Source organism: Salmo salar, chromosome 03 (assembly GCF_965601325.2).
Source record: "Salmo salar chromosome 03, fSalSal1, whole genome shotgun sequence".
NCBI lineage: Eukaryota > Metazoa > Chordata > Actinopteri > Salmoniformes > Salmonidae > Salmo > Salmo salar.
The window spans coordinates 65,488,083-65,512,263 of NC_138293.1; the positions used below are offsets into that span (position 1 = coordinate 65,488,083).

Consider the following 24,181-nt stretch of genomic DNA (forward strand, 5'->3'; position numbering starts at 1 on the left):
AATATGCATGATAAAGACCCATAGGGGTCAAAACAATATTATTAAGTTATGGGAGCATTCCAACATTCAGATATTAGTCTCCTTTTTCTGTACGATGCATAAATGCATCAGAACACAGATTTAGGTCTGCTTTAATGCAGTTCTCTTCACCATTGTCATTTACTTATAAGAAATTATAGCTACTTGTGACTGTGAACTAAAAGGTTGGCAGCGGTAGGCTACATCTGATAAATTGACTCGCCACTAGGTATCGAATTCTATAATCTAGATATTGCCGTTGCACTGTTATTACAATGAGTTAAACCACTGTCTAGTTTCCGTTAACAATCTTTGAGAAGTATGAAACAGATTGATTTGACTGCACTGAAGAGTATGATAAAACATATTTTTATATGAATTTCAGGAATATTATAATAAACTATAGCTTAGTTCATTATATTCATGATGCTTAAATATGACTTATACACCAACATATCACCTTTTTTATCGCAAGTGTGTAATGTGAAATAGAAAATATTAGACATATGTTCATAAAAAATATTACAATGGGTTAATTTGAGCAATTAGATAGCAATCAACTCTGTCACAGAGAGGCATGAAGAAGGCGTGGAGAAGTGAACAGCTTTCATATGATAACAGGACCTGACTTCCTCTCATGTTATTATAGTGTTATGATGCTTGACTTCACTCATTCATTCTCTCTGAGAGATGCCCTATCCACAAGACCCATGCACAAGGTAGTATGGACCTTTCTCAGAAATGTTTTCCATTGTGTACTTTCCACATTACGATAAAATGCATAATTTGCACATTATACATGACTTATACATGTTTTTCCTGGTTTAGCCCTTCACTCATGCTAAGATGAAGCTTCTACTGGCACTTTGTGCAGTTTGGAACATCATCCAACTATCAGTGTGCTGTTCTTCTGGAGGTACTGTACAATATTCTATTGTACTGGCCTTTTTGTTCATGTTCAGATTCATGTCCAGGAGTAAAATATCATAACATAGGTGACATTGGTTGTGATAGAAGGGTGTGTTTCTTCACAGAACTGCCAGATCGACTCACCTGTGTATCTGATTATTGGTTTACAATTACCTGTACTTTGAGCATCACTGACAAGCCTGCAGGTGTCAACAACACCCACTACTGGTTGAATTTCACCTGGTCTGATGAAGCTGGGTGAGCCTTATTGTGTGCTGATGATGGATTCTTATGTTATAAATCTCTTGGTTCTGTCCATTGCATGAAGTGGAGAGATGAATACACAACATTAAATGAAAAAAAATATGCTGAGGATAAATCATTTCTAATATCATTTGAATCACAAAACGTATTAACATTTTTCCACAGGATTACATTCAAATGTCCACTGGTGGAGATGGGGGACAGTTATGGTTGCACATTTGTGGCCGATTTTGATAAGAATGTAACGTATCACGGCTCTTCATTTAATGACATGGACTGTTTCAATGTACATCTTTGTTATAACATTGACTGCCAATCAAACTTGACAGGCTTTGAACCATTCAAAAATAGTAAGTACCCTGTGAAGATTATATTGATTTGCAATTCATGAAATAATTATGATTGTGCAAAATATGTTTTTCTATAGCTGACAAATATGTGTAATGACTAACTCTCTGTCATCAGTTCAGCCAACAGCTCCAAGTCATCTTGCTGTCCAGTGGACTTCAGAGGGTTACAAATGCACTTGGCAAAGTGGATATGAACACCATCCATATATAACAGAGTTCCATTACCAACTCTGCTTCTACAAATACCATGGCGATAAGGGCGAGGTGAAGTGAATCTTAATAAAATTCATGCTTCAATTGTTAAAGTCAATGGTTGTTTGCTAAATTGTTTCCTGGATTTTTTTCTCAGGTGTTTTGTGTGTCCCCTCAAAACAAATCTATTTTAATTGATGGATCTAGACTTGAGCCAGATACCACATATGTTCTGAAAGTGAGATCCGAGCTATATAAGTCCTCTGGATATAAAGGACAGTGGAGTCCGTGGAGTGCATTGGTACAATTGAGGACTGATGCAAAGGAAGGTGAGAGAGATCTGCTTTGGAGACAAACTAGTTAAATCATATACCACTCTTACCTATCGCCTCTTTGTTATTGTCCCAAAATATGCTATGGCAAACCATTTAGGCTGCGTTTAGACAGACCAATTAGTGGAAAAAATATCAGAATTGGGCTGCTTGTCTAAACACTGCCATTGATGCATATACTCATTTTCTCCTTCAGCAGAACCAACTATAGTCCTTGTCCTCAGCAAGTTTGTATTTCCAGTTTGTGTGATTGCTGGAGTTCTGTTGTTTGTATTTTACAACCCCACTACAAGGTAACTGGTCTTCTTCAGAAACCCATACAAATACTTAAAAATCGTGTCATGAGAGAGCGAGGCTGATTTGGAAGCACACAAACACGAATAATTTACAATCATTTGTGTCATAGAATGAAGATAAAAGCTTTCTATGATGTGCCAAGCCCAGCCCCTTTTTTCAAACCTCTCTACAAAGATAACAAACATTTCCAGGTAAAGTCTACTAATTAATTTATTATTTTCCCAAAGTGGTCCTCATAACATCTTCAAAATGGTCCCTGGGATACAGTTTATATCTTTATCATTTTTTCTCTATAGGACTGGCTTGAGTCAGAGTGCAATCTGATACAAACATACAAAACAGAAGAGCTCCTGACCATCGATACTTTGATTATTGAGGCCAAACCTATAGCAGAGGACCAGGACTGTTCAGCTACAACACCATATCCCCTAGCACAAGTTCACACTCCCTATGTTGGTCCCTCAGTGATGGACTGGGTCTGCAGTCACAGTCCAAATGGAAATGGTCCTGGGGACATTCCTTACACCCAGCTGCCCTGCTCTCCCCTAGAGCTCCAGTTTGGAGGGATGGTCACCTCTTTCTCTCAGGACCCTTCGGTCGCCTGTGAGGGGGACTCTGGATGCGAGGACTTAACACTCAGCCCTGACAGCAGCTTGCCTAATAGTCCTGTATCTAGTGAGCCAGAATGCATCTGTACTGATTACTGTATCCTACACGAAACCTCTAAAGGTTTTATCCCCACCGTTGTGCCCAAAGAGGTCTCTACTCATCCCTTGAAGAGTTATTGCATAGAGGGACCAGGCAAGAAGGAAACCTGTGCCACTGAGTGAAGTTACCAAATGTTACATCATATGCCAATAGGACACAGACGGCCTACCTCTTGGGTTTTGAAAATGTACTGAGCAAGGGGTGTCATAGTCTTTACAATTTCCTAAATGACATAATGTTGACTTATGATCATTTGCAGTTTCTTATTTGTAATTCTGAAGTAGAATTGTGTATACTATACTGTAATGAAATGTGTTTTGTCCGTTTGAAATAATGTACATTTTTGAATTACTGTATCAATTGTGTGATAGCTTAAATTGCTACTTTGGACCAGTTCATTTCATAATTTGTCTGCATTAATGGCACTACAGCCATTGATCCTTCAGTATGTGAGTTAACCACCAGAGGATGCTGCGACTCAACACTTAGAGGAGAAATTGGCGAGGTGCAGTTTCTTGGATGACAATTTCAGATATATGTAATATTTTGAAAGTAGTTTGATAATCCTGTAATTACTATGTCCTTTAATTTGTCTTGTATTACATACTTGTTCGCTATTGTAAATAAAATAATACATTGGTATGGTTTATATTTATCGTTTTCTATTTCGCAAAAAAGTAGATGAGTAGCTATAGTTATCAGTAAAGACAATTGCAACAATATATATGTATAGCCAACCAATTGTCTTCAACTTGCTTCATCTTTCATTCTTGGTGCAATTTCAAAACATACGCGCGTGCTACAAATGAACGAGAGTAAAATGTTTTGTTGTGATTTGACGTCACGTTTCGAGAAACGAACCCAGTATGTAGCTATCTTGCTTGAGGACTTCCATCCATGTCAGCAAGCAACCACTGGCCAGATAGTGAGTATCTGTCTGTGTTACATTAACTGTCAGTTGGTTGTGGGAATGGTGAAAGTCAGGCAATAGTGACCTTAAACTACTAACGTTAGCTAGGCAGTTTAGCGTGTGCGGGTAAGATTCACTTTCATGTTCGGTGTTGGGTCTAACAGTCAGCAGCTAGTACTGGTACTGGCTAACGTTCGCTATATTGCTACCTTAGCACATCCGTGTGTGCAGATGTCTTCTCAAATTTGAGAAATTGATTGACCAACCAACACTTTTCAAACTGTGGCAGCATTAGCCGACTAAACTCAACGATGATGGAGTTGAGCAACGTCTAGTGTGGGCGGACTGGAGTTCCGAGGTCATTTTTTAAATGTATTTTTAAATACTACGGATTTCAGCACCCAAAGAATAGTCCGCATTTACAAATGACATTGTCCTGTGTAAATGCGGGATATTCTTTGGGTGCTGAAATCCGTCGTTTTTTTTTTATAAAAACGTTATTTTATGTGACGTCGGAGCTGCAGTCTGCCCACGCTAACGCTAGTCGGAGCTCAAATCTATCGTAAATCGTTGTGTTTAGTCGGCTAAATCTGGCTAGGCCTATGCTTCTGCAGCCATCTCTTTACATTACTGTAATGTTACATCTAGAAGGATTGTTCATTTAACATAGCAATGATGTTGGTTTTGGTTATCTGCTACGGTATTACCACTGACCTGTGCCATAAAGGTCAGACCTCTTGGCAGAGGATGTAGGCCAGGGTTCCCCAACTGGCGCGCCCCTGGCCGAATTTGGCCAGCATTTGATTTTATTTGCCCCCCCTTTTTATGTAAGACATAAGACCTTTAAAACAAAAGTAAATCAGCTCCAAGTTATATTAATTTAGGAAATCTGTTCCAAAGTATTCCCATGCATAATAGTGAGATATACTGTATTTGATCATATATAAATGTCAGCAAGGTTTGAAATTATGTTTTAGTCAAATATATCTGTTTGGGCTTCTTGCGGTAAATTTTTAGATTACGAATTGTTTGTAATTATGTCTCGGCCCCCTGACCATCCACACAAGAAAGAAAACGGCCTGCTACTGAATCTAGTTCCCTGATGGAGACCAATTACCCACACACATACAGAAGGCTACAGTCCTCCTGAGAGCAGTAATATTATAGGGTCATAGAGTACCACAGTCATTATACCCATAAAACCTAGCGGTCAAACAGGGAAATGGTTCCAATTGTTTTCCTACCATTCATAGGGGATTTTAGAAACACTTAAAATAAGGGCTTTGTTTCGTGTAGGCTTACCCTGGCGTGATGTTTTGATAACCGTTTCGATCTCTCTAGGTCTAGGACAAGGTGACTTTTATCAATATATTCGCCTGGATTAACCCCCCAAAATGTAAATCCTAATTAGCTGGTAATGTGGCTATCATAAAGAACTACAAATGCCATGATGATCTGGACGAGACTGCCGAATCGAGGCGAAGTTAAGAATCTCTGGATTACCTATCTAATGTTAGTTAAATGTAGTAATGAATAAATTGGCTACATTTCTTTAATGGACAATTCTGTGAACTGTCTTGTGCAAGTTTTAAATTGACCTGTTAGCAAAGGTGTCAGCTAGAGATGAGGTGTAGGACCTTTCAGGGATTTGTAGTTTTGCATGTCTACTTTGCTGCTAATTAGCATTCTTGAATCGGAGAGTAAATAGAGCCGAATATAATGGGCCTCTGTACGCCTATGTAGATATTCTATTAAAAATCTGCCACTTCCATCTACAATAGTCATTTACATCATTAACTATGTCTACACTGTATATCTGATCAATTTGATGTTATTTTAATGGACAATTTTCAAAAACAAGGACATTTCTAAGTGACCCCAAACTTTTGAACGGTAGTGTATATATTGATAAAAGTCACCTTGTCCGAGAGAAATTTACATGTTTATCAAAACATCACGCCAGGGTAAGCCTACACGAAACACAGCCCATATTTTAAGTGTTTCTAAAATCCCTTATGGGAAAAATGAATGGTAGAAAAACAATTCTATCCATTTCCCTGTTTAACCGCTAGGTTTTATGGGTATTATGACACCTCCACTGTGGGGCTCTATGGATAAGCTTGAACACAAATATTTAAGGAAGCTCTCTTTCTCACCTAGGCAAGACGTGTCACAACAGGAAACCACAATGATCTTAATCTGTTCATAAAATAATGTTGTTTAAAAAGATTTATGACCTGTTGTTTAAGTTTCCTAGAACACAGGTAATTTACTTTTATTGGCTTGTTTACTGCTTTGGAGGTTAGACTAGGCTATGATTTCCTGTCTCTAGGACAGATGGCTTTGATTGTCCCAGTTAATTATTCGCTTTTTAGTTTTTACTGTAATTGCTGTTTTCTTCTAAATTGTACATTTCTATGTGCAAAGGGACATACCCTTTTGGTTTCTGTTGTTTATAGTTTTGTCATGGTGTTGTTGGAGCACTGCTTTCCGTGGCAGGTGTCTGGAGTGGAAAGTACCCTACACCAGGGATTATCAACTAGTTACAGTCGCAGGCTGTTTTTGTTTTTTTCTTGAGTGGATGGTCAGGGGGCCAGAAAATAATTACAAATAATTTGTGCACTAGATTCTACTCTGCTGAAATAGTATGTGCATTACAGTATTTGCATTCTAAAGGTATCGTTCCCAGGTAAGACCAATTTCACTATGTATTATGAAGTTTGACATGAACATTAATTTATTTGATATTTTTGTATCTTTGAATAACTTTTAATGGAAGTTTTATGTTCCTTGTTTAGAAATTGTGGGCTCTATTTTCAGCTGGCGCTAAGGAGTTGCAAGTGTCAAAAGCATGTTAGTAAGTGTTCGTTTGCAATTTTGTCATGTCAAAACTGGTGCACAATTGATTTATTTATCCAGTCAGTCAATAAATAATATAATAATACTCGTGAGCCAAAGGTGAAAACCTTTCCTACAATCTGTGGATACTATACGATTAGAAAGGTTCAAAATGTATGTAAAACATCACAGCACAATTGAAAAATATATGGCACATGGAAACCAAACGAGAGTGGTCTATGGTGATAGGTGGGATGGGCTGAGCGTGGCTGAGGGGTGGGATTAAAGAGTTTATTTTCAGTAATGTATTATTGTTATGTGATCATTTGTAGACTAAAAATGTACCGCAAGAAGCCCAAACATTGAAATTATGTTTTATTGAAATATACAGTACCAGTCAAAAGTTTGGACACACCTACTCATTCAAGGGTTTTTCTTAATTTTTTACTATTTTCTACATTGTAGAATAATAGTGAAGATATCAAAACTATGAAATAACACATAAGGAATCATGTGGTAACCAAAAAAGTGTATATAAATATCATATTTGAGATTCTTCAAAGTAGCCACCCTTTGCCTTGATGACAGCTTTGCACACGCTTGGTGTTCTCTCAACCAGCTTCAACTGGAATACCTTTCCAACAATCTTGAAGGAGTCCCCACATATGCTGAGCACTTGTCTTCTGCTTTTCATTCACTCTGTGGTCCAACTCGTAACAAACCATCTCATTTTGGTTGAGGTCGGGTGAATGTGGAGGCCAGGTCATCTGATGCGGCACTCCATCACTCTCCTTCTTGGTCAAATAGCTCTTACAAATCCTGGAGGTGTGTTGGGTCATTGTCCTGTTTAAAAACAAATGATAGTCCCACTAAGCGCAAACCAGATGGGATGGCATATCACTGCAGAATGCTGTGATAGCCATGCTGGTTAAGTGTGCCTTGAATTCTAAATAAATCACTGACAGTGTCACCAGCAAAGCACCATCACACCTCCTACTCCATGCGTCATGGTGGGAACCACACATGCGGAGGTCATCCGTTCACCTACTCTGCATCTCACAAAGACACGGCAGTTGGAACCAAAAATGTTCACGCTGTCTCCTCTGAACAGTCGATGATGTGTCTGTTACTTGAACTCTGTGAAGCATTTATTTGGCCTGCAATCTGAGGTGCAGTTAACTCTAATGAACTTATCCTCTGCAGCAGAGGTAACTCTGGGTCTTTCTTTCCTGTGGCGGTCCTCATGAGAGCCATTTTTATCATATAGCTTAATGGTTTTTACACTTGAAGAAACTTTCAAAGTTCTTGAAATTTTCTGCATTGACTGGCTTTCATGTCTTAAAGTAATGATGGACTGTAATTTCTCTTTGCTTATTTGAGCTGTTCTTGACATAATATGAACTTGGTGTTTTACCAAATAGGGCTATCTTCTGTATACCACCCCTACCTTGTCACAACACAACTGATTGGCTCAAATGCATTAAGAAGGATAGAAATTCCACAAATTAACTTTTAACAAGCCACACCTGTTAATTGAAATGCATTCCAGGTGACTACCTCATGAAGCTGGTTGAGAGAATGTCAAGTGTGTGCAAAGCTGTCATCAAAGCAAAGGGTGGCTACTTTGAAAAATCTAAAATATATTTTGATTTGTTTAACACTTATTTTGGTTACTACATGATTCCATATGTGTTATTTCCACAAATAACACAAATAACCGGGCTCTCGAGTGGCACAGCGGTCTAAGGTACTGTCTAAGGTAGTGCTTGAGGCGTCACTACAGACACCCTGGTTGGATTCCAGGTTGTATCACAACCGGCTGTGATTGGGAGCCCCATATGGTGGCGCACAATTGGCCCAGCGTCGTTTGGGTTTGGCCAGTGTAGGCCGTCATTGTAAATAACAATTCGTTTTTAACTGACTTGGCTAGTTAAATAAAGGTTAACTTGTAAAACACTTAAATAAACATTTCGTACATTCTACAATGTAGAAAATAGTAAAAATAAAGAAACTCTTGAATGAGTAGGTATGTCCAAACTTTTGTCTGGTACTGTACATTTGAATAAAACATAATCATTTCAAACATTGCTTACATTTTGTATACGATCACATATACAGTATCTCTGTTATGCGTGGGATTTTCAAAATGAAAATCACTTGGAGCTGATTTGCTGTTGTTATTAGTGTTTTATGTCGAACAATTAAATATATATATATATATTTTTGGGGGGGGGGGGTTGCTCAGAAAACTTGGGGGGCAAATAAAATGAAATGCAGGCCAAATTCAGGTCGCGGGCCACCAGTTGGGGAACCCTGCCCTACACTAAAAAAAACTGGATAGGTGCTGCTAGGGCTGGGCGCCATGTTGCTTGTGTTTCTATTGTTTTGATGGTTGCGTCTCTCAATGGACTCATTCACCAGTGTCTCTAAACCTTGTGTTGTCTGTTGTAGCTTAAGTCGACAATCACTTAGCCTAATAAAAGTAATTAATGAAAGTAACTTGCTACCATAATTTCATGATTGTCCCAGGACAATATTCTATAAGATAAACAACAGCTATTAATGTAAAATAAATATATATATATATATATATATATATATATATATATATATATATAATATATATATATTTATTTAACTAGTTAAGAACAAATTCTTATTTAAAATGACAGCCTAGGAACAGTGGGTTAACTGCCTTGTTCAGGGACAGAACGACAAATGTTTACCTTGTCAGCTCTGGGATTCCATCTAGAAACCTTTCGGTTACTGGCCCAATGCTCTAACCACTAGGCGGTCTGCCGCCCTATGCTATGTTGTTGTCTTTGGTCTCTCTTTATGTAGTGTTTTCGCTTGTCGTGATGTGTGTTTTGTCCTATATTTTTTTTACATTTATTTTTAATCCCAGGCCCCCATCCCCGCAGGAGGCCCTTTGCCGTTTGGTAGGCCGTCATTGTAAATAAGAATTTGTTCTTAACTGACTTGCCTAATTAAATAAAGGTTAAATAAAATGTTAAAAAGCATGGCAGCAACACATGACAACACAGCATGGTAGCAACACAACATGACAACAATGTGGTAGCAAAACAACATGGCAGCAGCACAATATGGTAGCAGCACAAAACAGAGTACAAACACTCTTGGGCACAGACAACAGCACAAAGGGGAAGAAGGTAGAGCCAACAATACATCACGCAAAGCAGCCACATCTGTCAGTAAGAGTGTCCATGACTGAGTCTTTGAATGAAGAGATGGAGATAAAACGGCCCAGTTTGAGTGTTTGTTTGTAGCTCGTTCCAGTTGCTAGCTGCAGCGAACTGAAAAGAGGAGCGACTCAGGGATGTGTGCTTTGGGGACCTTTAACAGAATGTGTTGTATGTGGAGGATGAGGGCTGCAGTAGATATTCTCAGATATTAAATACCCTTTCTCTTTTGGAGTCTTACTTGAATAATGAAATGGTATTTATAAGGAATTGGAACAGCACCTGTAGTCATGCGTGAAAAAAAAACATAAACAAGAACCCTCCCTGTGCGGAAGCAGCGTGCTAGTTTATCAGCTGTGGGTTACTCGCTGTATGGTGGTTTTGTGTGTGTGTGTGTGTGTGTGTGTGTGTGTGTGTGTGTGTGAGAGAGAGCGAGAGGGGAGGGAGGGAAAGGGTGGTGTAGCTTCATTTTTTTGTTATGTGACTGTTGTTTTTCTGTCTCTATACATCCTTTAAGGTATGATGCCGTTCCTATTCGGTCCAGCATCATCCTGTGTTCCTCGCCTCCTCCTTCTATGGTAAGAATCACCTGGACTCCAGTTTGTTCCTCCATCTAAGAATGGAGGGCCCTCAAGACTCCCCAAAGCTTGTAAAGCAGCCAGAGGACTTCAAATTTGGTCGAATTCTAGGATAAGGCTCCTATTCAACAGTAAGTCCTCATAATTTTCTATTGTGTTGTATTTTGTGTGTGGGGCTTACAGATTACAGTTGCAGTCATATTAATTACTTTTTATTTTCTATTGGTAAAGGGTTGATGGATTGTTAATCTTTGTTGATTGCAAACTTGTTTCAGGTTGTGATGGCAAGAGAACAGGCCACAGGGAAGGAATATGCTAGTAAGACACTACAAATATGTTTTCTCTTGTTGCATGATGCTGATGATCCTCAAGTGACTGTCCTGGATTCTGCTTATAACTTAAATGCATTTGTGCTGAACAATAATGTTCTTTGAAGTGAGGAAACTGGAATTTGATTCAGTCATAAACACAGAGTGAAGCATATCGGTTTGAATTGTGTTTCAGTGAAGATTCTGGAGAAGATGCACATCCGGAAGGAGAACAAGGCACATTGCGTGACACGAGAGAGGGATATCATGTCAAGCTTAGACCATCCATTTATCGTCAAGCTCTACTTCACATTTCAAGATGTGAAAAGGTTGTGTATCCTTCGAAATAATCAGAACATGGGCTACTTTAAGACTTCTACATAATATCTGGTCTCATCTATTTTGTGATCTTAGTACCATTATCCTTAACTGCCTCCTGTTAGATTTTGGCATAAGCTATGCAAGAAATGGGGAATTACTGAAATACATTCGCAAAATAGGCTCATTCGATGAGACGTGCACTAGATTCTACTCTGCTGAAATAGTATGTGCATTACAGTATTTGCATTCTAAAGGCATAATTCACAGGTAAGACCAATTTCACAATGTATTATTAAGTTTGACAAACATTAATTTATTTGATATTTTTGTATCTTTGAATAATTTTTTATGGAAGTTTTATAATGTTCCTTGATTAGAAATTGTGGGCTCTATTTTCGGCTGCCGCTAAGGAGGCGCAAGTGTCAAACGCACGTTAGTTTGCAATTTCGTCATGTAAAAACTGGCACACTGGCATTTTCCAGACTTAATGGTTCGGCAATTTACCTGTCTAACATCAGCTCGCTTGCGCTGAGTAAACATTTTGGAGGTTTTTTTCCCTCTGCTTTTTCATTATTTACAATTCACATACTTGCATACTATATAAACATTTTTGAGAATCTGCCTAGCACATAGATAACGATACAATCGACAGGAGCCTAGTATTTTGTATAGATGTGAAAATGCTATGGGTAAAGACACTTGAATTGAAAATATACTGCACATCCTAAAACATACACACATATGCCTACCTGCATACTTCATTTCACTTGTTCCAAGTATCGATCCCCAGCTCCAAAGAGTGCCTCTCATCTGGTTACCAAAGACGCACTCCTCCAAACATATTTAAATTATTCAGTCCTATAATGCAGTATCAACGGTAGGCCTAAGCTATATTTCGCTTATTGAGCACGTGCCTCACACATACAATACAATTTGCCTAGTGTTTTTTTTTTTTTTTTTTATAGGAATAGTTTGACACATAAAGACAGAGGCTAGGCTAGGCTAGGCTCATTGAAGCCAATTACAACAATATTGACTTTCAACTCTCCAAACATAGGCTATTGAGCAAACTCGTTACTGTAGTCTATGCTATTTAATAAACTTTAGTATCAATCCAAAATGGACCAGGACGAAATAATATTCTGTGCCTCCAGCCGAATTGGAAGTGATGACAACGTAAAGACTGTCAATAACCAACAGAACTTGAGACAAACACATGCGTTATTAAGCCATGGAACGCATTGATTGGCCAGTGAGTGGCCAAGCCCTCGTCACACCTACAACTTGTTCATTCATCAAAACCCAGCCCTTTTGCTCCACTGCCAGCTATTGTAGTCATAATTCCGGCTGTGAAAATGGCAAAAATATTTCTGACACACCCCTGAACCTATAGCGCTATCGCCAGTGCTTAGATTTACGACTGCGTTAGGTTTATTAAAATGTCATGATATGAATTTTATTTTAAGGTTTTAAATGGTGTGGCTTTTTCTTTACAGGGACCTCAAACCAGAGAATATTTTACTGAATGAGGACATGCACATTCAAATAACAGACTTTGGAACTGCAAAACAACTCTCATCAGATGGTACACAAAGTAATTTAACACATATTGCTTTGTCTTTGTGTAATTTTCCTCCAGTTTGTTGATAGACTAAGTACAGTACATTGGTTTGTTTACCCCTTATCGTATTGTGGTTAACGTATCTATCTATACCTCTCTAAAGGCTTACAGAAAAGTGTTTTTGTTATTTATAGGCACATGCACAAGGGTCTCTATGTGGGCTTCATAGATATGGAAGCAAATTATAGCAAATTGCCAGTTATACAGTGCTCGGAATATACCTATTAAAATGATGAGTCAATAATGTCATTTTAAGCACAATTGACTCAAGACATCTTCAGTGACGGTACCAAATGTGTCATGTGAATAATTTGTCCATACCTCTAATTCATATGATTGTTTTTTTGCAGACAGAGCAAACTCCTTTGTTGGAACAGCTGAGTATGTTTCTCCAGAGCTACTGACTCAGAAATCTGCCTGCAAAAGGTAGTTTGACTTGAATTCATTCAGTACCCTGATTTCAATCCAATATTCAAGTTATCTGTGTAGTTCTGTTAGTGTATCACTTCTAGCCTCGCTTGCCATGCTTTATGCAGCTGGGAACAAGACTCGTGTATTTCTGGCAATGTTTACATCACTATGATAAAACCCAACACTGAAAAAAGTGAACCCAATCTGTCATGTTTTCTGGTGCGTTTTAGCTCTGACCTTTGGGGTTTAGGCTGTATCATCTACCAGTTGGTGGCAGGATTACCTCCATTTAGAGCTGGGTAAGTTGCTTATCGTACATTATTATTTTCCTTTTTGAATATTCAGGTAAAATATTTGAGAAGCTTCATTGTCAAGGGCTTTGCAGAAGCGCACTTTGATTTAGCAAACGATTTAGTCTATTTGTTATCGCAGTCTAAAAACACTGTGTGAAATAACAGGATGTTATGGCTGTGGTGTTTATGACTTGTTTGTGTATTGAGTGCCTGGAGGCTTGAAGAAACCCCAGTCACTCTCACATGGCAGCAGCTTCATGGTTCAACTATAAACCAACACATTTACCTCAAAGCCCTTTCAAAGCCAAGTACAGTGACAGTTGTGTATACTGTATGCATCTTCCACTTCCAGGCAATCAAGCCCCAAAGAAGACATCAATATGACACAAGTTCTAACATGTGCCTTGCACTCTCATATGATCTTCTGTCTGTCCATGTGGTTGATGGTATTATTTGCTCACCAGGAATGACTACCTGAAATTCCAGAAGATTATTAAACTGGAGTATAAATTTCCTGATAAATTCTTTCCTAATGCGAAGGATCTAGTGGAACAGCTTCTAGTGAGTCTAATCATATGAATTATTTAAATACATTCAGATGTTGTTCCTCAGTTCCATACTATGAACCAATGAGTGTCATTATTAACTAAGCATTGCTTTATTTTTGTGGTAGTGCTTGGATCCCTCTAACCGATTAGGTTGTGAGGAGATGGGTGGGTACAACCCTCTCAGAGCCCATTTTTTCTTTAAGGCTGTCACATGGGAGAACCTTCACCTACAGACACCCCCCAAACTCACCCCCTACCTGCCAGCCATGGCTGAGGATGATGAGGACTATTATGGAAATGTAGGTTTTTCCCTCTTGACATATATGATTAAAGGTTGACACAAATCCTTGTTGACATATTGTTTCCACAATATGTCAAATTAGTGTGTCCTTGTTTTGTAATCTGTACTGAAAACACCCTGATTCTGATGTGGTTCCATCCACAGTATGATGACCTCCTCAGCCAGTTCAGCAACATGCAGGTTGTCCATTCCCGCTCCTTTCAACCACTGTTTGTGGCCAACCCCAGTCCCATCCCCAACTCCAACCCTGCACAAAGGACCAACGGCAACATCGAGCAGTACATTCATGACCTGGACAACAACTCCTTTGAGCTGGACCTGCAGTTTTCCACTGAGGTGAAGCGGCTACTGCTTGAGAAGCAGACAAGCAGAAACCCCTGGTAGGTCTGCAGCGATGTACTCGCAAGCAAAACATGTTTTTGTGGTCAGAGTGTCAGAAGACTAACTGTCAATATTATCTCACCATAATATTGACACATACTGTAGTTGATGATCTCATGCTCGTATGTTGGGATTCCTATGTTTACTTACAATATTTACACAATTCTACATGTGATATCTTGTAAACATGAAGCACTTTACCTAAAGACAATATAATGCCAACAATAATATGATATACTGTGTGAACTGTATCAAGAAAGATTTTGGGAATTAACTTTTTTTATGTATTAAGGAATCAGTTTGTGGAGAATAATTTGATCTTCAAGATGGGACCAGTGGACAAAAGGAAGGTCAGTATTTATGTAATCCTGAATTACTTTACAGTAATGTTCTATTTTTCAGTTTGAAGGGGAGGAGTGACTGTCTTGATACTGTACTCTTCCAACCCTAAAGCAACATACTTCCCTCTGGCAGTTGTTTGCAATTGCTGCCAGGAATCAATTTGGGGCATCTTGAACCATACTTACTGACTTTACCTACAGGCAAGGGATTTCTTTTTTATGTCTGAGAATTGCTCTCTACTTTTACAGGGGCTGTTTGCACGTCGGCGCCAGCTATTGTTGACTGAGGGACCACACCTTTACTATGTGGACCCAGTTAACAAGGTTTTGAAAGGAGAGATCCCCTGGTCCCCCGCACTGCGCCCAGAGGCCAAGAACTTCAAGACCTTCTTTGTCCATACAGTAATGAATTAGTCTATTGCAATTAATAGTTCACCCGTAGCTAACAAAACACACTTTATAAAACTATCAGTAACAGTGACCTATCCTCCTCTTTGCAGCCAAACAGAACATACTATCTGATGGACCCGTGTGGGAATGCTGACAAATGGTGCAACAAAATTCAAGAAGTGTGGCAGAAGATCTATAACAAGCATTTTAACTCATGCATGTAGGTTGGGCACAATATCTTTTGAAGACAGGTTTTACCCTGTAATGACAGGAGACAGAAAATTAAGGCGTTAATTCATAAATGATGGAAAACACCTAGCTGTAATGTAGCTTACAAGTCGGTTTCCCTATTACTACACACTTAATTTCTTGTAGGGCAGCAGGTTCAAGGCATGTTCCATTGTAATGCAGAATTTGATAAATTCAGCTGGATCTAAAGCCATTCTGGTATAGAAATGACCTATTATTCAAGGAAGTAGAATGGCTATTGCAACTATTTTAACGGATGATTTCTTAGGCTTGGATGGTCTCATGTCTGACATGGTGGCCTTGGTACTCTTAAGCTATTTGTCTTCTATAGCAGAGAATAAACTTTGGTCAAACCACATGGGCTGGTGCTGCTTTAGAAATTAGGAGTTGACTTGGATGTTGGTTGAACAGTTCATCCAAATTGCAGAGGAGGATGTTGTAGCCTGTTTTTGACTGTTGTTCTCATTTCTGGGAGAAGTTGATTGTAAATGTTAGACATATATTTTGTTAGTCTATTCTACCGACCATTGCTGTGATGTACAAAATGGGATGCAAGTAAAGTGTAAGATGTATATTTTGTATTTGTTTTAGGCTTTTAACCTTTGCTGATTAATCCTCATGCTATCCAAACAGTTCAAATATGGTAATAATTTGGATTAATGTCCCGGCTCCATGTTTACATAATTTAAATGTAAATCAATTGAATGTAAATAATTGATAATGGTAAATTATGATATTTTGCTACCTTTCATTGTAATCTATATTTTATTTATGGATGGTGACATTGTTATGTTTTACATAAATAGATGTGAGCCTGGCCTATTTTTTTGTGTGCAAGTTTCAAATTGTTAATTGGAAGAATGCAGCATATATATAAATTGGCTTGATAATAAAAGCATGTGGGATTTTGACAAACGTCCTGTGTTTATTTATACTTAGCTTGGGTGAAGGCTCAGTATGATCATTTTGGGACGAAACCTTTTTTGAAGTCATGGAGTCCCAACTGCAAAAATGATTCGTATGAGAAGGATGCAGGGAGTGGGGGGAGGGGTCACCACTAGCTTCAGTAGCCACAAAGTTATAAACCCCGCCCATTTCTACAATTTATTATCTTAGAATTTTATTTTAAAGTTAAGCCTAACTTTAACCACACTGCTAAATTTATGCCTGACCCTAACCTTAAATAAAGACCAAAAAATAAAACATTTGTAGCCAATTTTGACTGTGGAATCTGACGGATGTATAATAACAACTGGAAACCGGTGGGTGGGGGTTGTCAAACTTGGATTACCGTACTTCATGACTGCCTTGCCCAGTTTCCCGGCCCGCTTCAACTCAGTTCCTGTAACTTTAGATAGCGACGCATCCAGGTTCGAGGAGCTGGGATGGCGGAGAAGAGCCCTGACTCCAGCGGCTCAGTTGACCAGTGTTCCGCCCTGTCTCCAGAACAGAGAATGCAGTCACCTGGTATCGGGGCATCCAAATGGGTCCGTCTGAATGTCGGTGGGACATACTTTCTCACAACGAGGCAAACGTTGTGCCGAGACTCAAAATCGTTCCTGTACCGTCTGTGCCAGGCCGACCCCGACCTCGACTCTGACAAGGTACGGATATCTATTTATCTAGCTAAATAACGTTACTAACTAGTTGGCTAATGTTAACTAGGTAACCTTTGTCTGTTTTACTCATCATGTGAATGTTCTAACGTTAACTTACGTTACCTAGATAGCATATCCAGACCGATTTACTAACTAGTTAGCTAGTTCTTTTTGTTGTTTAGCCAGGAAGTAAGCCAAACGGATCGCTAATTTAGATGGTCAACGTTAGCTACTAACGTCGTTACTAGTACAGGCTAACTAGTTCAGCTGGCCAACGTTAACTCCCAAAGAAATTGTCTAACTAGCTAAATAACGTTACCGTCAACGTTAGTTTGTTTTCCTGTTTTTTTTCTGGATAACCTTCCTGACTACAGATTTACAGTAGCTAACTAACAAATATGAATTTGCATAGCAGCACGTTTCTACTCGTACTAAGATAGATAACGTTCGTATATAGTACTAGTATCTGTCAGCTCGCTAACAGGCAAGTTTGTTATCTAGTCAACCACAATAAACTGTTACTGTAGCTATCTAGCTGGTGAATATCAGAATAACGCCTACACGCAAATGGACCATAAAATACATTGTTGACAAGACAAGTAGTATATATTTTTTTTGTAAATGATTGGGCTTATAATATACAATTGTGCAAATGAGCCCCCCTTTCTGGAAAAGGAGCGTTGCCCTTGTAAGATAAAGTATGATAATCCACATGTTGAATGTGTTTACCATCCTGATTTCCAACCCTCAAAGGTCACCATGCATCATTTAACAGGAGAATGACATTTTAAAAGCTGGCAATAGACCTTACAAGACAAGTTGGCTCAGTCATACAGATGCAGTTGCAATGAGTCTTGGGCTCTGAAAGATCCACAGTATCCCAGCAGAATAGTTTCATCCCATAATTATCTAGGATATTTAAGAAACTATGCTGATTAGCATTCCTCATTTGTCGAGGTGAGAGTCTGTAATGTTCATGTGCCCAGTGTAATGTGGTAAGGAGATGTATCTCTGCCCTCTGTATTGATTCTTGCTAATGATGATGGTGTGTGAAGGCTGGAGCAAGGCCGCTGTGGTGATTCTTCAGTGATAATAAGACCTGCTAAATGTCAGTTACCCCATGTTGGCGCTGCTCCAAGCTCTGGACACAGAGCTGTTGTATCCATGGATTGGCTATGGGTTTATGCTATTGCACAGTTCTGTTTCGATGTTTGTCACTGTACAAAAATCGTCAATGGTTTCTTCCCAGATTTGTTATTGATTGTCTGCTTTTCTCATTGTTATCGACTTCTCTTTCTTCAGGATGAAACGGGTGCCTATTTGATAGACCGGGACCCAACATACTTTGGTCCAGTGCTCAACTACCTGAGGCATGGGAAACTGGTGCTCAATAGAGGCCTTGCAGAGGAAGGTATGATGATAATGTCTTGGGGATATGCTGAGACGTGTCTGAAGGGTTGTGCCATTCTGTCATCTTTGTTGCGGTTTCTTTTTCGCTCTAACACGTCACACGCTAACAATCACACTTATTACATTTAATACCAAAGCAGTTCTCATTAGCATACATAGTTGTTTTCAATGATTGGGGTTTTAATAACTGGTTAAATACATTCTGTTCCCCTCAAGGTGTACTGGAAGAGGCTGAATTCTACAATATCCCTTCTTTGATCAAGCTAATTAAAGACAAAATCAGGGAGAGGGACTGCAAAACAGTTCAGGTGTGTGGGCTTGACTAAAATTGTCATTGCCATCTGGGTGATTTCTTTCTTCCCTGAGACTGTCCTGTTGTAATCACTAATACAGAGCTCTGGATATTAAAGGGGGCAGTGGGGTGGCATGTCAGCCTTGGGGCCTCTAATGCCCTCTAACTACTGGCGAGAGGCACATCCTTGGCAAGCTCCCTCCCAAGGATCACCTCTGTTTACATGGTCTAATACGGCAATGACTCTGGGCACAAGCTCCGCTTAAGCTACTGGGATTTCCAGGTCTTGTTGATGTATTGGCATTAGTCCAGAGTCTCCTTACCCTTTCCAGGTAGATGAGGTCAGGAATTGGCACGTACTGGCTATGCTCTGCTCTGGGGGGGATGGGTGATTCGTATGTAGCCTATTGAGAGCACTTGCTGCTCTGTTGCATGTGAATTAACATTGCCTCTTTCTCTCTCTCCACAGCTCCCTATAAAACATGTCTACAGAGTCTTGCAGTGCCAAGAAGAGGAGCTAACACAAATGGTTTCCACCATGTCAGATGGTTGGAAGTTTGAGCAGGTAATTATCCTGAAAGGAAGACATTGGGGAGTGTTCTGCCTCCTGTTTTCAGAAATGTTCCTTTCGGCTGCACTTTGACTTGTGTTGGTTGATTTACTCTTCACAGATGATGCTGAGTTCAGTGTATAACATAAATACTATAATTGTCTTAATTTGTAGTCCCTGTGAAATACAACCTTGCAGCATAATTTGGTTACATAGCTGTTATTGTGGTACTGTATTTATTTTTGTAAAAGTCTGAATTGTCTGACCATCTGCGAAAGGAGCTGTGGTTGTGCCTGGTTCAAATAGACACTGGTTTCTGTCAGAGGCCAGGTTGCTAGAGTTAGATTTAGTTTGATGTTTATGGAACAGCAGATAAAAGGGGATGTTGCTGTTTCTGTTAATTCAGGAGGACACCCTGTACTGGGTGCATTTCTGTTACTAGAGCCCTCTCTCTAGACCTTGCAGGGTGTTAGGGTCTTCCCCTCAGAGAGAACTCATGAGTGGGCTCAGGCTGCTACTCACGTTTCCTTTTTTTGGGAGCCAGCAAGGTGACAGAATGTTAGGCATTCTGCCCGTGGCAGCTTTGTGAAAATGGGAACCTACTGAATAGTGTAGTCTGTTTATTTGAATTAGCTTCCACCTTAATGACAGATTTCACCCTGTGGTCTAATCCAAGGGATACTAAACATTCATGAGCAATGTAACAGCTCAGAGTGCTCAGGTGTCCTAGATAAAAGTCAGTGTTTGTCACTTTTTTTTATGTCAAAGATCCTTAAGTAGAATAGAAATTGTCTACTGTAATCTGTTACATTGTTTTGACTGTGCCTGGCAAGCTGTTGGAAAGATTAGATTTCCCATGTGTGCATGTTTCCTCTAGTCCCTTAGAAACATTTCGCTTCTCATTGGGCATTGGTTCCCCCCCTTTTTTTCTCCCTCAGTTGGTCAGTATTGGCTCCTCATATAACTATGGAAATGAAGACCAGGCAGAGTTCCTGTGTGTTGTCTCTAAGGAGCTACATAACCAATCATACGGCACAAGCAGTGAACCAAGTGAAAAGGCCAAGGTTAGTATCCCGCACTGCAACAAAAACGTCTTTCATCAACTTCCTGACCATTGTTACAACCATTTATTGTGACTTACACCACGTTTGGTATACATGTTGTCTATCACATGTCTAACATAAATGCACACTATTTTTTTTTTATTGGTCGTGGATGCTGCAATTCCTTTCTTTGCATGCTAAATTTCCTGCAGAGGACAAGTACAAGGATTGTTAGAAACATTTTGCCAATGAATGTATCTACCTTTGAATATAAGGGGACAATTGGTGAGATTTTGTTTAGACCCCTGCCATTGTGGCCTTAACCCTTTCTCCAAGAGCCCCTTCTCCCCTTGTGCCATATCATCCCTATGAGCCCATTACCTAGAGAGCATCCCGCTAATCATTATCTAGACAAGAGCAATGCCTCGATAATGATTTAAACTACTTTAATATTTAATGACCTCCTGTCACTAGCTTCTGCAGTTCATGGAATTCTGCATAGCCTTAGTCTCCCTGCTTTCCAGTCAACAAAAATGAAATTTTAGGCTTCTTCCTGCCTGTTAAATGCTAACTCATAATACCTTTTATCAAAGGTTTTTTGAAACATCTGTCTAGTATGAAATATACAGGCCTAAACATCTTATTTTGCTCTGACCATTTTCTTTTGCAGATTCTTCAAGAACAAGGCTCTCGAATGTGAAGAGACTGTTCAGTTCTTAGGATTGCGTCCTGCTATGATGTCCAGATATAAAGACACAAACTACATCACATTCTGAGGAGCGTTATGGCACGCTAAAGAAGCTGGCTAACTGCAGTCTACACATTGTACACACCATTTTTCTTTCATACATCAAATCAAAATGTGCAGTCGATAGCGTTACTGTTTTTGGGCCTACATAGTAAAACTGGACTGTAGATTTTCACACAGAGAGAAGGGCCTTATCACATATCGTATTGTCCACAGCATTTATACTTGGTCCATCGTTTACTCAGGGTCTCTAATAGTGTTTTGGAAGCTGCATTAGCTGTGCACTGTCTGGTGGGACATTATTTCAAATATCTGCGTACTACATTATGCCAGGCCTTCACATACAAAAATCAAACCTCTCTGAGAAATTAATTGGAAAGCATGTTTTAAAAGTTAGATATTTAAGACTATTTATATGGAGTTGTATAGATTCATACTGTCTTGTTAGAGGCGAAGACTGTATCGACAGTTTATTTATTTTTTACATATCTTTAAACAGAGATTATTTATGTCATTTTCCAAATATCCCTTCAACCTGCACATTATCAGTTTTTTTGGGGGAAGGAGGACATTGTTATAACTACTTCTACCAGGGTTACTGTATGATAATGAGGTTGAGGTGATGTTAGGGAATGCCAGATGTTAAAGGACTAAAACTTGTCTTCCATCCCTGGACTCTGGCAGGTTTTAGTTGGGTTACCTGTTAGGCAGCCACTGTGGAACTGGAACATGTTATGTTTTAGAGGACATTGTACCTAGAGCCATTTGATAGGCACATTTTTGACATATGACATTGACTGTTATCGGCTGGTGTAGCGAAGGGACTGTTTTCCATTTTACGTGAGAAAGAAAAGCGTTTTTGTCTCTTGCATGAATTAGTGCATATCTGCTTGTTTGTGTGTGTATACACAATCCTTACGCTTCTGCGGTTTGACTATATTGAGCTTTGACAGGGCTGTATACCAAGCAAAATGACATCAAACTGTGGCGGTTTGCAACCATGCAAGTTCTGAGCTAAAATGCTTTGGTCATGTATTGATGAAAAGATTATTACCATTGTTCAACTTGTAGATGGTTGAGCTACTTATTGAATACATTAACATTGTCAGTACATGAAAATGTTGCCTTTGTTCAATGACCAAATCAATGTCTGAATTTCAACTTTAATCTGATTTTCTTTTGTCAGGAAGAAGGAAATTCGGTAGTCTACATGCATATCTATGAGGATTTGTACATGGAGGAAGTATAATAATATTCAGATGTGTTATCAGTGTATGGTTTTTCTTCCTAACACACACACAGGGCTTTAACTAGTGGAATACAAGCTATAATCTCTGTAAAGGTCAACTGGACCCCTCCTGTTGCCTGATCAAGGTAAAGTTTACATGTCTAGTGTTTTATAATCCGGATCTTACTTACCTTGCCATTGTGACACAATGCTCTAATTTGGCTGGTTTAAACATCTGTATATTACTATGTTTACATATCCCAGATACCCAGGTAGTTGCTGTCAGCCATTTATCTAGTACGCATACGGATCGTTTTCAAACATTTTCAGTGGACCGGTATCTTTTTGTTTACTGAGTTGTCTTGTGGTGATAAGTGCCTCTTGCCTCTGAGGCTTCACAGTGCATGTGAAATCTGTGTAGCAGTGATGCACATAACCACAAGGGCTCACTGTTTGTGTCCACCATGCAGTGAGAGTGAAGACATTCTGAACAGTGTGGGCCATGTGTGTCTAGTGTGGTGTCCTTTGACTGCAGATTCTTAAACACAGAAGGGGGTGTCAGCCATTGCATGTATGGCCTGATTCACCTTCCACCATGCCCTCAGCTCTGCAGGACACCACTTCACTCCGCTGTGACACTTCAGCTCCTGTTTGACCGTTACTTTCTAGAATGCTTATCAAGACACAAATGTGATCCCTCTCTGAGGCTGCTGAGGGTTTCTAATGGGACATTGTTCCAGTTTTCTGTTGTATTTTTAAAATGAACAGAGGCAGACAATTGTTATTTGCTCCATTTGATCACTGCTGTTCCTATATATATTAGTATCAAATGTTTTGTATTTTTTATGCTTACTGTATATACATGTAATAGCATGATTTGACTGGGGATAATGGAAATGATGGTGATGCTAGACCTGGGGGATTTAATCAATAAATGGTAATGAATTCAACTCTTGTATTGTATTTGAACAAACTGTTGCAGAGCCATAGAAAAATACTAACCACATGGCTCTGTCATCAATATGTTAGATGTACTGTATAGAGCAAGGGTGCATTTGAAAGGAAATATGGTAATAACTAAACATCTTTAGACACTGGTAAGCCGTCATTGTAAATAAGAATTTGTTCTTAACTGACTTACCTAGTTAGATAAATATCAAATGACAGACTCAAGTTTGGTCCATCACAGAGTTAAATCATATTGAGCTACTGTTCAAACACAAAGCTCCATTCAGTAGTGCACAAACAAAGACAGTGCAATATAATGATGGGCAGAAACTGCTACTCATAGAGCCCCAAAGTGGAGGTGTCATAATACCTATAAAACCTAGCGGTTAAACAGATGAATAGTTCCATATAATCCTCACATGTTTCACACGTAACGTATAATATGTAGCCTACGGCAGGTGACCATATGATCCAATGTCTCATAATTATTATTTTACAATAAATAAGTCATAAAAGTATGTGTATATATATTTTTTTTTACGCTCGTCTGTTACTGTCACTTTGTCATTGTTGTCATATCTTTTCACTTTTGTTCTGAATGTTC

The 24,181-nt window shown here is 39.1% G+C and overlaps 3 protein-coding genes across 9 annotated transcripts; all 3 read left to right on the forward strand.

Annotated features, from left to right (window-relative positions):
- Positions 1-1,423: 1,423 nt before the first annotated feature.
- LOC145877492 (uncharacterized) lies at positions 1,424-3,328 on the forward strand. Its single transcript, XM_082973079.1, has 5 exons — positions 1,424-1,805; positions 1,891-2,062; positions 2,262-2,358; positions 2,472-2,553; positions 2,659-3,328. The coding sequence occupies exons 1-5, from the start codon at positions 1,635-1,637 to the stop codon at positions 3,190-3,192; spliced, it is 1,056 nt and encodes a 351-aa protein (XP_082829205.1). The 5' UTR covers positions 1,424-1,634; the 3' UTR covers positions 3,193-3,328.
- A 564-nt stretch (positions 3,329-3,892) lies between these two features.
- LOC106601104 (3-phosphoinositide-dependent protein kinase 1) lies at positions 3,893-16,663 on the forward strand. 7 transcript variants are annotated; one of them, XM_082973689.1, is made up of 15 exons: positions 6,304-6,669; positions 6,779-6,837; positions 10,536-10,727; positions 10,872-10,914; positions 11,101-11,238; positions 11,348-11,492; positions 12,722-12,819; positions 13,197-13,272; positions 13,488-13,556; positions 14,015-14,111; positions 14,302-14,397; positions 14,544-14,779; positions 15,073-15,130; positions 15,371-15,523; positions 15,622-16,663. In XM_082973689.1, exons 4-15 carry the CDS (start codon positions 10,878-10,880, stop codon positions 15,733-15,735), a joined length of 1,317 nt encoding a protein of 438 aa, XP_082829815.1. In that variant the 5' UTR covers positions 6,304-6,669; positions 6,779-6,837; positions 10,536-10,727; positions 10,872-10,877; the 3' UTR covers positions 15,736-16,663. The 7 variants fall into 7 exon arrangements, with proteins under 7 accessions (XP_082829813.1, XP_082829816.1, XP_082829817.1 ...); XM_082973685.1 differs by having other exon boundaries at positions 6,305-6,669; positions 14,224-14,397; XM_082973686.1 differs by having other exon boundaries at positions 6,305-6,669; positions 6,779-6,833; positions 14,224-14,397.
- Positions 16,664-17,015: 352 nt separating this feature from the next.
- LOC106601103 (BTB/POZ domain-containing protein KCTD5) lies at positions 17,016-23,579 on the forward strand. The gene is made up of 6 exons (XM_045715072.2): positions 17,016-17,364; positions 18,661-18,769; positions 18,985-19,076; positions 19,530-19,625; positions 20,549-20,674; positions 21,324-23,579. The coding sequence occupies exons 1-6, from the start codon at positions 17,146-17,148 to the stop codon at positions 21,351-21,353; spliced, it is 672 nt and encodes a 223-aa protein (XP_045571028.1). The 5' UTR covers positions 17,016-17,145; the 3' UTR covers positions 21,354-23,579.
- The last annotated feature ends 602 nt before the right edge of the window (positions 23,580-24,181 follow it).

What these genes read in the sequence shown, in the direction of transcription:
- LOC106601103 (XM_045715072.2), top strand. Translation starts at nt 17,146, where the DNA reads ATGGCGGAGAAGAGCCCTGACTCCAGCGGCTCAGTTGACCAGTGTTCC. An exon ending in TAGAGGCCTTGCAGAGGAAG is followed by an intron (nt 18,770 to 18,984) that starts GTATGATGATAA and finishes GTTCCCCTCAAG; the next exon opens with GTGTACTGGAAGAGGCTGAA. An exon ending in AACCAAGTGAAAAGGCCAAG is followed by an intron (nt 20,675 to 21,323) that starts GTTAGTATCCCG and finishes TTTCTTTTGCAG; the next exon opens with ATTCTTCAAGAACAAGGCTC.
- LOC145877492 (XM_082973079.1), top strand. Translation starts at nt 1,635, where the DNA reads ATGACTAACTCTCTGTCATCAGTTCAGCCAACAGCTCCAAGTCATCTT. An exon ending in ACCATGGCGATAAGGGCGAG is followed by an intron (nt 1,806 to 1,890) that starts GTGAAGTGAATC and finishes TTTTTTTCTCAG; the next exon opens with GTGTTTTGTGTGTCCCCTCA. An exon ending in AAGATAACAAACATTTCCAG is followed by an intron (nt 2,554 to 2,658) that starts GTAAAGTCTACT and finishes TTTTCTCTATAG; the next exon opens with GACTGGCTTGAGTCAGAGTG.
- LOC106601104 (XM_082973687.1), top strand. Translation starts at nt 10,878, where the DNA reads ATGGCAAGAGAACAGGCCACAGGGAAGGAATATGCTA. An exon ending in TCTAAAGGCATAATTCACAG is followed by an intron (nt 11,493 to 12,721) that starts GTAAGACCAATT and finishes TTTTCTTTACAG; the next exon opens with GGACCTCAAACCAGAGAATA. An exon ending in CAGACAAGCAGAAACCCCTG is followed by an intron (nt 14,780 to 15,072) that starts GTAGGTCTGCAG and finishes TTATGTATTAAG; the next exon opens with GAATCAGTTTGTGGAGAATA.